Raw genomic sequence first — 17,258 nt, 5'->3', positions numbered from 1 at the left:
CTTCAATAATACCCTCTAGTATAGCAAGCATTACAGCCTAAGAGCTTACCTTATAAAGAGCCTTCCTATAGTTATAAGTAATAACGCGTTAATATACTCAATTCTATATAGGGAGCTTATTCGGAGAGCTTAAACACGTACGCTTACTAGGCGGTAGCTTAGTATAGCTAAAAGATCTCTTTTTACTAGAACTTCTACCTTTCCTTATACTAATTTATACTCTAGTTAATCTTAGAGGCTTTATTAAGCCTTCTAGCTTATAGTTTATCACTTTTATAATATCCAGCCCCTTATAGATATTATAGATATCATCATCTTATCCACCTATATAAACTGTCTCATAGTGATAGTACCTAGCCACATTAACCACTTCTTTCCCCATCACTTTACGCAGCAGTTTACCTTCTTCCTTACGCTCTAGGTACTACTACAAGTCTTTAATAACAAAGGGTATCTTAAAGGTGTCGCCCTCGCGGTATACTTTCCAGCAAGTAATCGCTTAACCAGCGACACAGGGTACCCGCTTTATAAGTTTATTAAGGATAAAACGCTCGGTTTAATCATTATATATAACCTTAATATATTATTTACCATCTAATGTTAGAATAGTAGGGTTAAACCTAAGCTGCTCCTTATTTATTTAGAGAAATCCTAACATCGCTAAGGTAAATTATAGTCCGTCTTTATTAATATCAAATAATAATAATGCAACGCCTCTTACCTAGTTATACTCCTATAACCGCATAATAGATCCATAGAGGGTAAAGCCTAGAATAAAGTAACAACTATCCTAAGCGGCAAATACTTCCCTTATATATTTCCCTAAATCAAACCATACTTTCAAGGCTATATTAGTATTTAAATTACTCTTTAGCTCTCCTAATACAAGTATATACAACTAATAGCATTAGGAGCTTTCGCCGGTTATTAGATTATCCACAAAGCCAATATCTAGCTTTTAGTCGGCCGTAGATCCTTATAAGGGCTGCTAAGTATACTCTACTAGTCTTTATTATACCTTTAGAACAAACCCATGCTCCTTTATAAAGTCTAAAAATAATATAATTAGCTTATTAAACCACTTTAGGACTCCACATTCTTTCGCGCCTTTAGGCCAGTTATGCTAGCCGCCCTCAGCGTATAATAGATTGTCCCCTTCCTTATATTTCTTAAAAACGGCGGCGCTTACCTCTTTAAAACCTTTAACTCCCCTAAAGAATGCTTTATATAAGCCAGGAATCCCCACATAAAGAGGGCCTAGCTCCTCCTTTAGAACATTATCTACGTATTTCCTGTATTTAGACGAGTTGGCAAAGCTACTTATATTACATTAATATAGGGTTTAAACGTAGAATAGTAGCGGTTGGGGGGGAGGCGTAAACTCTATAATAGTAGCGTACACCTTTTCCTAGATAACCTCATTAGGTTTAATTTAAAGGATCGCATTTAGAAGAGGCAGGAACTGCTTAATATCAAAGTCGTTAGAATTAACTACTAAATTAAGTCTTAACAGATCACCAAGGAGGTTTTTATTGCCGCTGTTAGACGGCAATAAACAAAAAGTAGGAAGGCTCTGTAAAGTAAGTATTAAATTAAGCAAAATATCCTTTAGTCCTATAGGCGTTAAACGAAAATTTATAACAGGTATATTAACAGTTACCTTTATTACGTATCTAGTATAACGAGTCTAAAGAGCTAGGAATACCCAGATCCTAATATATTAAGTTAAATAAATCGCAAAAGTCATTTAATCCTTCCCTAATAGGCTTCGTTTTAATTATCTTTAATTTAAAGAGATTCGCTATTGCGGGCGAATGCGCTAAGAGCTATATTGGGAGGGCTAGCGTGGCAGGCAGGTAGGCAGGCGAGGAGGGGATATTAAAGAGGCTAGGATATAACGAATGGTATAATGGTAGAGAAGTAAATAAGTGCAAGGAGGTTAAGGATACGTCACATGTCTTAAAATAAGGATATAATAAGGAAGAAAAGTATAAGGAAGGAAGCAGAGTATAAGCAGAACATAAGGATTGTAGATTAGGCGCGGAAAAGTTAAGCTAATCCAATGTGGCTTAGACTAAGGCTTCGCGGGGCTTAGTTAAATATTAAGCTACAATGACCTAAAGTACAGGGACACCATTTATAGTCTTTGGTTGTATAGGCTAAAACATAGTACGTATATAGGATTCCAGTATTATTAGAAAGCTACAGGTAGCATTTATTAGTCTATAACTAATTATAATTATCAGCTTTAGTTTGTTTTATAATACGTAAGGCTTAAATAGAGCGAGGCTCTAATGCAGTAATGCTAAAGGCGCCAGGCAAGGTGCAGCTGCGAGAGTAGGTTGATTATTGGGTTGGTCGTGCACGCGCCTATAATCGATTACGTAGCTAATCTTAAAACGAGCTAAACCTAACATGCTAAATATAGATATAGGCAACCTCTTTTTACAGCAGTTAATTGACCTGTTTTCCGAAAACTGGATCCCGTTCCCAGAACTAGATCCAGTCTTTAAAATTACACCCTTTTTATAGTAGTTAATTGGCCTATGCCCCAAAACCAGAATTAAGATCGCAATTTAAGCCAGAACTAAAAATAATCCGATTAGCTCAATACTATATCTTTTTAGTCACACTTAGTACGTCTAGGACCCAGAATTAGGATATAGCCTTTAGAATTAAAATACGGTTTTTAGAATTGGATCCAGTTCTTAGAACGAGATCTTGTTTTCAGTTAAAACTTAGGCTAATATTAAGGGGTAGATTCTATATTTATTCTTAATATTCCCACCTTATTAATATACAATTTAGAGCCAACTTGCACCCTAGTTACCCTACAAAACGCCAATAGGCTATTAATTATCTACTACTACGGTAATATGTTTAAAGTAAAGGTTACTACTAAGGTCAAAGCGAGCCATAAACGAGAATTTTTAAAAGTAAAAGGAGACCTTTTTATAAAAGGCTAATAGATTAAAGCGAGACTATAACGTAGATTGCTATATCCTAATATAGCGCAACGGTCGATTTTATACCTATACGTCTATAGATTAACCTTTATAGCCTTTAAACCTACAAGATCTAGTAGGCCCTCTTCTCTCTATTACTATACGGACTACTAACTACTTTAAAGGAAAAGTTCTATCCTATACCAGTTAAGAAAACGCCAGCACATTTTAATAAGCTAGAAAATTGTATAACTAAGGTGATTATATAACCGAGGTAATTTATTAAGACTAAACTAGTATAATATAGGTTTAGGTAGGGCATCCCAAGGGATATTTCTCCTTAGGATGGCCTAAAATTAACTATAGTAAAGACTCTTATAGAGATCTCTAGTAATTACTATAACTTAGCTAAGAGTTACATTATAATTAAAGTATCTATTTTCTAATTTATAAAAATAAAGCGATATAAATACTAATTAAATAGCATGCTTTTTTACGAAATCCGTAAGTAAAATACGTAAGCTAAACGCCAACTATTTAGAGACAGCTAATGAAAACCGGCCAAAGGCATATCGCTATAGGCACTCCCCGTTACTCCCAACTATTATAGGTACCCACCATTATAGGTACTCCCTAACATTATAGGTACTCCCCGTTACCATAGGCACTCCCCTTTATCGCGGGTACTCCTCATTGTTATAGGTACTCCTCATTATCGTAGGTACTCCTCATTGTCGTAGGTACTCCTCATTGTCGTAAGTACTCCTCATTATCGTAGGTACTCCTCACTATTAGGAGTACTCCCCATTATAGATACTCCTTATTGTTGTAGGTACTCCTCATTGTCGTAGGTACTCCTTATTGTTATAGGTACTCCTTACTATTAGGAGTACTCCCTATTATAAATACTCCCTTCTATTATAGGTGTTCCCCGTAATTATAGGTACTCCTACTTATAGGTACTTATCAATATCGTAAGTATACCAAGTACTGGCTTTTTACAGCTATTCGCTTTAGACTAGGGTTTATTATCCGCTAAACTAAATTTAATTAAGTGTTAGGTGCCCCATTACGGGCACCCAAACTAGCCTTACTTATTAACAACGTGTCCTTTTTAAAAGACTTTTAAAGTGTACGCCACGAAAACGTATATATATACACCACCTTGGCGCATCCGGTTAAAAGCGCGTATTAATCACGCTAATTAAAATGCCTAGATTTATACCTAAAAAAGGTAAAAATATATTAAAGTGGCCGTGCGTATTACTTTAAAAGGTATAAAATCTGCCGTTTAACTACTAAGATTAATATACGCTTTCAACCGGATATACCAGGGTGGTGTATATTCTATTATAGCCATACATACGCCACGAAAACAAGGGTATAGCCTATGCGGGTCGGCCACCCTCCCTACTTATAGTGGCAACATTTAGTACCAAATCACTTTTATTACCGTTAGACATTACAGAGGTCCCTAATAAAAGTTCTTACACCTTTCTAATTAGGAAGTTTTAAGAATAATAATACTTATTACGGCTTTCTATATTTTTATATATTATCTTACTAAGTATAAATTAAAAATATAATAGGGAATTTTTATTATATATAGTATTAGGCTAGTAAATTAATATTTAAAGTTTGCGTACCTTAATATACGCTATATAGACTCTAGTATACGCTACGTAGACTGTAAAATACGCACCTATACTTGCGCGTACGTCAGTCTAAAACTTCCTAATTAGGAAGGTACAAGAACTTTTATTAGGGACCTCCGTACTTATCTCTTAACCTACCAGTTCTAGCTCTTAGTTATTAATAAAACTTTAGCCAATAAAGAGCCCTAGATTAGCTAAAGTCTTATTAATAACTAGGAGCCAGAACTAGCGGGTTAAGGGATAAGCATACTTACGTAGCTTAACCCATTCCGCGTTTGCACTAGCTTTAGGTTACTACTATAAATAAGATATATAGGGCCTATGCGAGCTCTATTAACTAAAGGTATATTTAGTTGCAAATCGGCTCTATATTATATTTGTTCAATTTATACGTATTTTAATATCGCCCGTTCTATAATTAGTAGCGGCTACTACTATAGCTTGTTTAAATCTATAATTAAGTCAATTATTTGGTAAGCTTCCATATAAGGCTCCAGATTTGGCTTCGCATAATACGTGATTAACGTCAGCGAGCGATTTAAGTGAGCTCCTCTCTGCCACCAGGCCTCTATCGCGACTCCCTACTTTAGTATAGTAATAAGCCTCCTCCTCAGCCAACGCCCTCTCTGCAATTAACGCTTTCTACACCTTTACCCACCTCCCGTATAAGCCGTAGTAGAGCTACAGCAATGCCTACGACGCCCTAGAAACAAGCTTATCGCGATCACAAAGGTTAGAATAATAATATTATATAAGGCATGTAAATGCAACAACAGTATCACAATTAGGGTGTTTGGAGTCGCCATATTATAAGAAGTCATTACTTTAGCGCATATATAAGACCTCTAGATTGGTATAGAATATAGAACGGAGGCTCGAAAGCAATATATTAAAACAGTGCCAAGAACCTCATTTTAACTACCGTATAGAGTATAGCTTGCAAATTTGACGCGCTTACTAATATAGAGGAGCTTCATATTTAAAAGTCGTTAGATTTACCAAATAACCACCTTATATTAAATATAAAGTGGCAACTAAACAGCCCCTAAATAACCTCTTTTATACTATGCCTAGGATACTTATAAGTATATAATATAAAATAAAGTCTCTTTAAACTCCAATCTCTATATTCTTTAGCTACCACTTATTTAGAGCTATAAGCAATAATATAGTATATAGATGCTAAGGGCCAAGGACCTATTTCCGTAGCTAAAAGCATTTTTCCATTAGTAAAATAGCCTTAACGTTACAGCCTTAGGCTTTAAACATAAATGCGAGATTGTTTATACTAGTTAGCGTATCTAAATACTCCGCCCCAAGCACCCTTAAACTCGTCTCCATTACTTACATAGACAGCTCTTCGGCCTCCTTCCACCGCCCTTAATTCCTATACATCAACGCCAGGTTACCCATGCTAGTCAGCGTAAAAGGATACTCCGCCCTAAGTACCCTCTTAAACGTCTCCATTACTTATACCTCTAGCTCTTCGGCCTCCTTCTACCGCCCTTAATTCCTATACGTTAACGCCAGGTTGGCCATACTGGTTAGCGTAAAAGGATGCTCTGCCCTAAGTACCCTCTTTCTTGTCTCCATTACTTGCACGTCTAGCTCTTCGGCCTCGTTCCACCGCCCTTAATCCCTATACGTTGACGCTAGGTTAGCCATGCTGCTTAGCGTGGAAGGATACTCCGCCCCAAGCACCCTCTTTCTTACCTCCATTACTTGCACGTCCAGCTCTTTGGCCTCCTTCCACCGCCCTTGATCACTGTATATCGACGCTAGGTTACCCATGCTGCTTAGCGTGAAAGGATGCTTCGCCCTAAGCACCCTTAAACTTGTCTCCATTACTTGTACCTCCAGCTCTTTAGCCTCCTTCCACCGCCCTTAATTTATGTACGTTAACGCCAGGTTAGCCATGCTAGTCAGCGTGGAAGGATACTTTACCCCTAACACCCTCTGTTTTGTCTCCATTACTTATAAAAATAGTTTCTCTACTTTATTATACCTCCCATCACTATAAAGGCACATGGCGAACTTCTAAAGGAGTTCTATTCTCTCTTGCATACCATCCTTTATATTATTAGATTTAAGCATATAACGCGCATGCGCCAAGTATGCTCTCTATACGCTCCTGTTCTTATAGTCGTGGTTTAAAAACACTTCTTCTAATCGCTTTATCGCCTTCGCAGCCCACCGTATTAGCGACTCTTCTCTCCTAAGCCAGTTCCGTATTGCGAGATGCACCAGTCAATGGACGTCGAGAGCGTGATCCCTAGGTCGCCTACTAACAAAAGAATAAGCGTCTAGCGTCCCGATCGCGTCCGTCTCCTTCTTCCGAGATTGTGCCGGCGGAAGAAGCGACTGCAGGATGTTCTTCGGGTTTACGCACGATATAAATAACAAATACTCGGCCGTAAGGGGGTCAAGCCGCCGGATGTGTTTAAATGAGATTAGCTATGTAGTTGCTATGGGATTCTTAACGTCCTAGTATCTCCCTTCGTCTTCAAAGTCTTCGCTAAGGAGATCGATAATGTCTTACTCTTACTCCTCTAGGAGCAATAGATAGTCCGATAGCGTTATTCCGTTCTCGTTAATATATATAGCTGCCTATATAATTGTAAGGGGGAGGAAAGTAAGTTATTGGAGTAGCTTTAGAGTATCCTCCTAGTGGTTGCTTAAGAGCTCCTAATTAATTAAGGATTTGCTTAGCAACTACGTGGCCACCTTTTTGTCTATCTTTAAGACTTTAATTATATTAGACTATACGAGCTTAACGGCAATTTTCCTACTTCGCGTTATAAGAATAACATACCCTTGACGGCTCCTTAGTAGGTAGTCCTTTAAACTATAGAAATCATTCTTATTCCCGCCTTTATTAATCCATATATCTATATTATCAGCATTATTAAATATAAGCAGCCACTGGCCCGTACTCTCCTGACTTAAGTAACGTTATACTAGCTTCTTTACATTAGCCTACTCCTCCTATAGTCCGGGTATTCTAAGTTGCCAACCAACGTTAAGGTACGCTTGTTAAAGGCTTTTAGTGTTAGTGGCTAGTATCTAGAAAATAGAGCATTCTGGATATTTTTCTCTTATTTAGTAGGCTAGCTTAAGCACGATCTGGGTCTTGCCTACGCCTCCAAGGCCGGTAATTGCAAACTTTAGCGATTGGTTTTTAGCGAAAAGGGTGTTTTTAAGTTGATTAAGCTAAGAATGGCGGCCCATAAATCGCTGATTCCTTGCGAAAGGAACGGTCTAGCAAGCCTTACGGGCGGCTAGATGGAAATTAACAAGGGTAACTTAAAAGAGAAAGGCGCTATACTTATATAAAGCTATATAATACGAATACTATATTCCTATATAGAGTGAGCTCCGAACTGATATAGTCTTTATCTTGCCTTATATATATAATAGCAGCAAAGTTTGCATCTGTTCTACCTAAACGACATTAGCCTAAGAATAATGGCAACTAATCTGCTACCTTAATATATATACTTTACTTCTGTCGTAGGTTCTAAATATAATCCCGTACTTGGAATTTCTGAGCTTAATATCTAAGGCATTTGTCCATTACTGCCTCAATCCTACCCTATTCCTTATACTTAGCTAGGCCAACTTACTAAAGTCCTTAATTAACATTAAAGCGGAAATAGCGATTTTTGTTAAAATGCTTAGCCTATCTAGCTACGAATTTCCTTTCTGTATCCTCTGTCTCGGTCACGATCCTAACTAGCGTCTTAGAGAGAAACTTAAGCATATTATCCTTAATCGCTTTCTTTCCAGGGTTTCCTGTCCTAATTAAGATAAAACACTTTACTAAAGGCTTTAAGTCGCCAGTCCTAGAGCACCAGATATTCGTAGCCTCTCCTTTAACCTCATTAATAGGATTATTTGCACCTAGGGCACCGTCCACGAACTGGCGCGCTCCGATAGAAACAGCGTCGAAGAAACCGGTCGCCGCGGACGTCGCAAGAGCTGCTTCGCAGATAGTAGCAGGAATATCGCGCTCGTCGGGTAAGGTATAGCTCCTTAGGCGTGTGATACCAACAGTTTCTTTTGCAACGGTGCATACGAAGCTGCTGGTCTATAAGCGGTGCGCGTGTCGTAGCTATGGTATACCTACGTTCGATACCCACGAAGCTTCCCATCATTAAAGACATCCACCGTAGAGGCGCCTTTGCTGCCTATTACTTCTTCAATTACGCTTTTTAGCCTATTTAAATTGAACTATGCCGTTATTCTACCTATCCAACTAACTAGAAGCCAGCTTAACTTCTCCTTAAACACGGCCTTTAAAAGTTTGTTATATACTAGAATGCATTTATCTATATCCATCTTAAGCCGGCCGAGCATAATAGCGATAAGCCTACTTATATTAGATAAAACCGTCGAAAAAGAGTACTATACATACCCTCCTATGCTAGTGCCTCCGATAAGGTCAAAGACTTCGCATAGCTTTACTAAAGGAAGGTTAGCAGCTTAACGTGCCTAGTTTAGTTAGGCTATAAGGCCCTTTAAGATATAGAGCGTCGATAAACCTTAAACTCCGCCGCTATTGAGCGATAATAAGCAGAGGCCGGTTATGTCGACTAGATTTGGCTCTCCGCCCTGCTCTTTAGCTAGCGTTAGTGCCAGCGCTTACTCCATCGCCACGTTCGCCGTCTAGGTAGACATGCGTTTTTTGGGAGAGTGTAAGAGCTAAGCAAATACTAGAGAGAAGGCTAGGTTTATAGCGGCTAAGGGCATAAAGCTACGTTATAGTGGACTAGTTACTCCTCTCTTAGCTCTATATCTAGCTTTAGGTCCTAACGCCTACAGGGTAGCGCATGGGACGCGTTATAAGGCGCCGGCTACACTTCTGCTCTTTATGCACGGACTCTAAGTTTATAGTTACTGAAGAAGATTTTATTTAAAATAAAAGGAATATCTATTTACATCATAACACTTCAATATAATACGGTTTAATTAGGCTGTGTTTGGTTGCAAAATTTCAGATTAGATCTAAACTAAAGGTCTAGTAGAAAAGGACGCGTTCCTTCCTCATTTAGTACGCGTTTGTGGCTTTATAAAAGCATAGGCATATATAATCTAGAGACTTTAGATTGAAACTAAATAGGGTCTAGAACTTAGACCTCTAGATTAAACTAACGCTAAGACCTTCAGTTTAGAAGCCGTATACAGTAAAGTTGCCAACTTTTTAGTAACTTTTAGCGTGTTTTTTAGGCGGTTAAAGGAACATCAAAAATTTATAGCTAAAGTTAAGTTGAACTGGAATTCAACTAAACGGTCGCCTTAGAATCAGATTGGAGCTCTAGATTAACTCTATTCTAAAGCCCTTATTTTAATCTAAACTTGCAACTAAACGCACCCTTAGATAACTTGCGCAGTCGGTATAGGGGTCGCCTCCTAGTTTCTTACACCTCAATATTATAGCATTCTTTTGTAATCAGCTAGGCCCTATATAGAAGGCTCGGCGCAGTATGCAAAGCCTTGTCAAATTTGACATTTTGTAACCGTTGGTAAGGAGGCGTTCTATATACGGCTTAGTAGTAAGCAATCCTACAAATTCTGCAGACCTGCAGAGCTCTACCAAATAACCTTATATCGCTCCTACCTACCTATCTTATTATTATGGATTTTAACGACGACGACGATAACAACGCCGAATTTAATGCAGCTACTGGAGCCATCCTCGCTAAACTTCTACCACTGCCACCGCGATTGCCACCTCAATCCTACCAATACTGACGGAGCTTAACGGCTCGTCAAGCGGCGAGGAAGAAGATGGCGAGGATAATGAATAGCCACAACTTCGACGCGCAGAAAAAGGTAACCTCTTTATTATCCGCTCCCTAAGTATATAAAAGAACAGCATAGCGTTCTTACCAACAAATTCGACTAGGCTGAATTCACCGTCATCTTTAAGCCGCAAAAGACGCATAAGGAGAGAATTATTAGAGAGGTCTAGCTAAGGAAATTATTAGAATAGATGTAGGCAAGATATACACAGGTCAAGCAGTTAAAGAACTGCGGACTGTGCTAGCTAGCTAGTAGATTCATAAAAGAACACCTTAAAGGAGCGAGTTACAAATAATGGTAGGGGGCAGTGCCTATCTTATAAATTAGACTACGCGCATAGGCGGGCATACTGCTCCTTATTAACCAACGAATTCTCCACTAAGGGTCTAGGAGTAACGAGGCGTCAAAATACACCAAAAATCACATTTTTCACTGCCGTATCTCGACCCTTTTATAACGTCTAGTTATTACAAAAATACTACAAGGTAGGAGCTCTTTAGCTTCTCTATCTATTGCATCAAATAACGACGTTATAGCTGTATTATATAAAATATTAGATATAGGCAGTCAGTCGCATTTAATCAAAAATTTATCCAAAACTCATTAGCTAGTTTTTATTACAATCTTGCCTCACTGCCATACCTTATATACTTCTCTACGTCTAATTATCTCTAAAATACTATAAGCTAAAAGCTCTTTATCTTCTCTATCGCCTCTACGTTATAGCGATATCGTAGCTCTATTCTACGAGAAGTTAGATATAGGCAGTTAGTTGATTTAAACAAAGCTACGTTTTAAAATCTAACTCACATTCCATAATAATATATCTCGCCCCTTAATATTCTAGATATAGGGCTATAGTATATATTTATAAAGATATAATTACCTAAAGAATCTAATACATCAACAAAATATATAATAACCCTCGTAGTTAGACGTAGCTCGTAGAAATATACAAAAATCGATTTTAAAACAATCTAGTTTATACCAAAACGACGCCTATAAGCTCTGACCCTCGGTAAAGAATTTGTTGGTTAATAAGGAGCAGTATACCCGCCCGTACGCGTAGTATATATACTAATAGTCTACTAAGGGTCTGATTTATAAGATAAGGCAGTGCAAAAGTAGCTAAGCTTAGACATTACGTAGCCGAGTTAGCGTGCTTATAAAGTAATATCGGACAGTAATAGAGATGATTTGGCACTTGATGTTGCCACTACTAGTAGGGAGGTTAGCCAACCCGCTCTGGCCACACCCTTGTATATATATATATATGTATATATATATATTCTATTATAGCTATACACCGTCTAACTTGAGTATAGGCCGTTACTAAGCGCTAACTAGAGTAAACTGACACGAATTATACCGGCTCCAATTTAGTAGCCAACTATAAGAGCTATTTCTCCTTCCTTTGGCGCTATAATTAATATAGGAAATAAAGGAAAGTAATATAATACCGTTAAAGTATAGTAAGTCAGAGTACCATTTTGCTCTATCTTAGTTCTTTTAGATCTTAATATAATCTCCTATAAGCCTAAATAAACAAAAACTATATATACGGTTCGTGCTTCGCTAATCCTATATAGGAGGATAATAATTGTATTTAATAATATAGCTTATATTATAAGATCCAATAAGGTCTGTAATAGCGTATAAAAGTTATATAAGACTAGTATTAGGGGGATTTCGTATAGAGTAATATAGGTGCTAGTTATAAAAGGGGCTTAACTTATTTTAGAATTGGCGTTCTAGGTTATATATAGAGAGGATAGGCGACAATATATATAATAAGCGGCGCCGTAATAGAGTAGTTGCTAATACCGGCGGGGAGGCTCTAGAAGTACGCAGTGTAGTTATTAGTGCTAGTAGTATAGAGGCTAAAGATTAACAAGGCTTTGCTAGCGGTAATGGTAACGTTAGGTAAGGGCAAGACGTAATAACGGCGTATAAGGGACGGATAGGAGAAACTAGGCGAGGGGAGGAGGGCAACGGCTAAGTAGGTGTATTGGTTAAGGTAAGAGGGGGAGAAGTAGCAGCAGCGTATTCTAATAGGCGTTCTTAAAGCGGGCTTATAGAGGGTGGTGGTAATAGTGGCGACAATATTAGAATATTATTAATTATATCGAATATTATATCTGCTAGGAGGCAATCCTCCTTATAAAATTTAAGGAGGTTATTATTGCTCTATTCTCCTAAAGTAACCATCTATTATACGCTTATTACTTTATTATAGATATAACAAAAGTAAGTATTTTTCCTAGATTTTATAGAGTAGGAAAAGCCGTATATTGCTAGCTGCTGTGGAGGTAGATTTATATATATCTATATTAACAGATAGTTTTCTAGGCGTTTTATAAGGTTTTAAGATAATGTAGAGGTATTAGACGGTAGTTATAACGCGCTTCGCAATCGTTAGAACGCGTTAGAACGCAATAGTAAGTTATTTTAGCTTACTGCTAGTGATGACCTAGGCGATAATAATGGTGCGAAGCGGTTTAATGCTGCTGCTGCTACTATTTATACTACAAAAACGTATATATATCGGCTATATCCTTAAGAGTATAGCCGGAGCGGTTCGGCCGCCCTCCTTACTAGTACTAGAGATACGCTACGTAACCCTACCTAAAATTAGTAAATTAAAGTCTATAACGTAATAGGTTAAGTACCTGGTATATATTATCGTATATAGCCGTTATACTTTATAATATATAAATTCTATATATTATATCTATTAAATATAAGCTTTAAAAGGGAAAATTTGGGAGATAGGGAAATAAAAATAAAATAACTCTATACGTTATTCCTTGTATCTAAATAGGCTTAACAGTTACTAAGACTTTATCTCCTCTACTATTAACGAGTAATAGCTAAAGCATACTATTTCTTAACCTACTAGCGTCCTACCAGAAGCTAGTCCGTGCTTAAACGCTAAAATAAAAATAATATATATGGCTAATTACTACTAATAATGCTTTCTAATTATACTTTTAATAATATAAACCTTATTTAACCAACTTAATATAACGTTTAGCCGAATTAATATACTAAAAAGCCACCACCAAAGCCATGGCCGCTGCCCGATTTTACTCCTATAATAATTCAATTTGGTTAATCTAATTAGCTAGTTCTTATTAATAATAGTAGAACGCATTCTAGCGGGTTAAGGGATAGTAATAGGATATTGTAATCTAAGAGTTCTGTTATAGCTATTATATACTCTCTAGTAAAATTTAAATATAGATTTACGCTACTCCTAGTAATAAAAGAGAAAAGCTAGATAATATACGCTGGTAAGCGTATATAGGTACTCTAGCCTAAGTATCTTCTCCCATCCTAGTGCTTATACATCACTTCCGCCTCTTTATACTTACTCTAGATTAATAATATTGACCTAAGCTTACTAACGCTAGTGAGCGTATATAGGTGCTCTGGCCTAAGTACCTTCTCCCTACCTTTTAGTGCTCGCTAGTGCATCTTTTTTGCCTCTTTATACTTACCCTGCCTTAATAATACCGACCTAAGGTAGCTAACGCTAGTAAGCGTATCTAGGTGCTCTAGCCTAAGTACCTTCTCCCCGCCTTTTAGTGCTCGCTAGTGCATTACTTCCGCCTCTTTATACTTACCCTATCTTAATAATACTAACCTAAGGTAGCTGACGCTAGTGAGCGTATATAGGTACTCTAGCCTAAGTACCTTCTTATATCCTTTTAGTGCTCGCTAGTATATCGCTTCCGCCTCTTTATACTTGCCCTAGTTCTCTAATACCGACTTAAGGTTACTAACGCTAGTAAGCGTGTTTAGGTACTTTAGCCTAAATACCTTCTTAGATCCTTCTAGATCTTACTAGTATATCGCTTCTACCTCTTTATACTTACCTTAGCTCTTTAATACTGACTTAAGGTAGCTAACGCTGGTAAGCGTATATAGGTGCTCTGGCCCAAGTGCCTTCTCCCTACCTTTTAGTGCTCGCTAGTGCATCGCTTCCGCCTCTTTATACTTGCCTTACCTCGACAATACTAACCCAAGGTTACCGACGCTAGTGAGCGTATATAGGTGCTCTGGCCTAAGTGCCTTCTCCCTATCTTTTAGTGCTCGCTAGTGCATCCCTTCTACCTCTTTATACTTGCCCTACTTTAATAATACTGACCTAAGGTTACTGACACTGGTGAGCGTATATGGGTGCTCTAGCCTAAGTACCTTCTTATATCCTTTTAGTGCTCGCCAGTGCATTACTCCCGCCTCTTTATACTTGCCCTACCTTAATAACACTAACCTAAGGTTACTAACGCTAGTGAGCGTATATAGGTGCTCTGGCCTAAGTACCTTCTTATATCCTTTTAGTGCTCGCTAGTGCATCGCTTCTACCTCTTTATACTTGCCCTAGCTTAATAATACTAACCTAAGGTTATAGACGCTAGTAAGCGTATCTAGGTGCTCTAGCCTAAGTACCTTCTCCTCGCCTTTTAGTGCTCGCTAGTATATCGCTTCCGCCTCTTTATACTTACCCTAGCTCTTTAATACCGACCTAAGGTAGCTGACGCTAGTAAGCGTATATAGGTGCTCTAGCCTAAGTACCTTCTCCCTTCTTTCTAGTGCTCGCCGGTATATCGCTTCCGCCTCTTTATACTTCCCCTAGCTCTCTAGTACTAACCTAAGGTTATTAACACTAGTGAGCGTATCTAGATACACCTCTCCTAGTATAGCCTTTCTGGACTTAAATGTTCTTTAGTATAGTTTCTTAGCTTTAGCATAGCGTCTTTAATGGCCTAATACTTCTCTAAGGAGCTTTAAGGCATTAAGTGTATTGATATTATCATTTCCGTCTACATTTCGGCGACCTTCTACTAATCTACAAATCACTTCCTCTACGGACTTGCATCTTCCTTGGTCTATAAGCATATTACCTAATTTAGATAATATGCCTAAGGTTTCAGAGTGGTTAGTTCTATACAAAATTTCCATTCTAGGTAGTTCTTCTCGTAGACACTCTTCGTCTATTTGTTTATACCAATACCATATAGAATCTGTTATAATATATCCTATTTCTAGCGGTAGCATAGATCTAGGGAGGTACGGCTGTACTAATGCTAATTGGCCTGGGAAAGCGTCTAGAGAGCCTGGAAGCAAGCTTGGAAGAGATCGATGGATAGGAGCTGGACTCTGCCTAGTGAAAGTGCTGCCTTGAGGCCGAACTATGCTGGACACTAAAAGGGTAGGAGAGAAAGGTTGAGGACTCTGTATAGCAGAAAGAATGCCTCCTGGTGGGAAGATTGGGGCTGAATATGTGGGACTTAGAACCGGAGAACCGCGTTCGGAAACAGTTCGACAACATACAGCTGAAGGGGTGGCTTTAGTATGTCAGTAGTTGTATATAGGCAATATCCGTCACACGTTAACTTACATACGGCGGGGCTAGGGGCATACAAGAAGCTTCCAGGAACGTCGTTCCTCTTTATCCATCGGTTGATCTTCTGCGGATCCACTATACTGTCCCTAACTGTGAAGACCAGCTCCCTTTTGTCGTCCTTAACGAGTGTCCTTCGCTATCTTTTCCTAACAATTGCTTTCATCTCCTCTGGCTTAATATTCTTGTCCAGGTCCCATTGGCTTATGCGCGTTCAATATTATTGTAGCCTTTAGAGCACAATCGTATCAGCATATAAGCCTGTCTTACTCTATCTTAAAAAGAGTAATATACTCAGCGGTAAATCCAAAGTCCCTCTCAATCGTCTTCTTAACTTCCCGAAGCGGTAGCCCTTGCGTAATATAAAGCTCTATAATTTAAGCTTTGTACGGCTCCCAAGTGTCGGCATATAATGTTAGAGCCTTTCTCTTTCTTGACTTAGGAGGGCCTATGGGAGTTGCGGGTATAACTTAGGTTTCGCTAAAGGGTTCTGCATTATAAGGCTTACCCGTGTAAAGTGCCGGAGATGGATTGAACAAATACGATACGTAGCTTTGTCCAGTGCTAACTAGTCTACTGTCTATTAGCTAGTAATATATATATATTCTAATAAATTTGTGTTATATAGCTTTAGTATAATATAAATAAATAGAATACTTATATTATTAGGGGGTATATAGATATATATAAGCGACCTTAAATCCAAATGTATACTGGGATACTGTCTTATCCGCTATAAATAATAGGGCATAGCGCTAAGCAGGCTATTCCACTATGGGTTTAGTTAGTAAGCATCCTAAGAGGATATTTCCCCTCTAGATGCCCCGGCCAAGAGCTTAAATGTTATTAAATATTTTGCTAAAAATAATAGGGCTATATAATAGGAAAGGCTATTAGAAATAAATTACTCTTAGGGTAATGCTCCTAGGCCATAAGTTGCTCTTAGGCGTAGTGGCCGTATACTTTCTATAGGTAGTATATTTCTTTAGCTGTATAATTTTTATAGGCTGCTATTACTAGCACTCGGCTCCTAGTTATCTGGGTAAAGCTTTTAAAAGGGCTTAATGTCTAAGAGATTTAATCTTGGGAGGGCTCTCGGTCTAAGAGGGCCAATTCTAGAAGGGATGTAATCCTAGGAGAAATAATTATTCCGTTATAAGGTGCTGTGGAACTCCTAAGAATATATTCCCTAGGAACTTAAGGCTCCTAAAAGACTAATTCTCCTAGGAGCCTTAGGTTCCTAAGAGCTTAATTTTAGGTTTAGGACTACTAGGAGACTATTACTAGGACTTAGCTACTTAGACTTAGAGGCTCCTTAAAGAATTAATCCTAGGAGCTTAAGGCTTTTAGGAGACTAAAAATAGAGTACCTAATTTTGTCGTAAGGTTAAAAACATTCTAAATAGAACCCTTTTAGAGACCACTAAAAATAACCACTATTAAAAATCAC

The 17,258-nt window shown here is 38.1% G+C and overlaps 2 protein-coding genes across 2 annotated transcripts; both read right to left on the bottom strand.

The window, feature by feature from the left end:
* Positions 1 to 8,279: 8,279 nt before the first annotated feature.
* K441DRAFT_680105 (uncharacterized protein) lies at positions 8,280 to 8,751 on the bottom strand (the record flags this gene model as incomplete). Its single annotated transcript, XM_067651339.1, has 2 exons — positions 8,280 to 8,656; positions 8,727 to 8,751. 2 exons carry the CDS (start codon positions 8,749 to 8,751, stop codon positions 8,280 to 8,282), a joined length of 402 nt encoding a protein of 133 aa, XP_067500203.1.
* A 5,125-nt stretch (positions 8,752 to 13,876) lies between these two features.
* K441DRAFT_519942 (uncharacterized protein) lies at positions 13,877 to 15,037 on the bottom strand (the record flags this gene model as incomplete). Its single annotated transcript, XM_067642137.1, has 4 exons — positions 13,877 to 13,996; positions 14,045 to 14,098; positions 14,549 to 14,659; positions 14,927 to 15,037. Coding segments are annotated over 4 exons (396 nt in total), but the record flags the coding sequence as incomplete, so codon positions are not given.
* Between the last annotated feature and the right edge of the window lie 2,221 nt (positions 15,038 to 17,258).

Source organism: Cenococcum geophilum (assembly GCF_001692895.1).
Source record: "Cenococcum geophilum 1.58 unplaced genomic scaffold K441scaffold_45, whole genome shotgun sequence".
Taxonomy (NCBI): domain Eukaryota; kingdom Fungi; phylum Ascomycota; class Dothideomycetes; order Gloniales; family Gloniaceae; genus Cenococcum; species Cenococcum geophilum.
The sequence above is the reverse complement of the archived record's forward strand: the minus strand, read 5'-3'. Positions and strand labels throughout refer to the sequence as shown.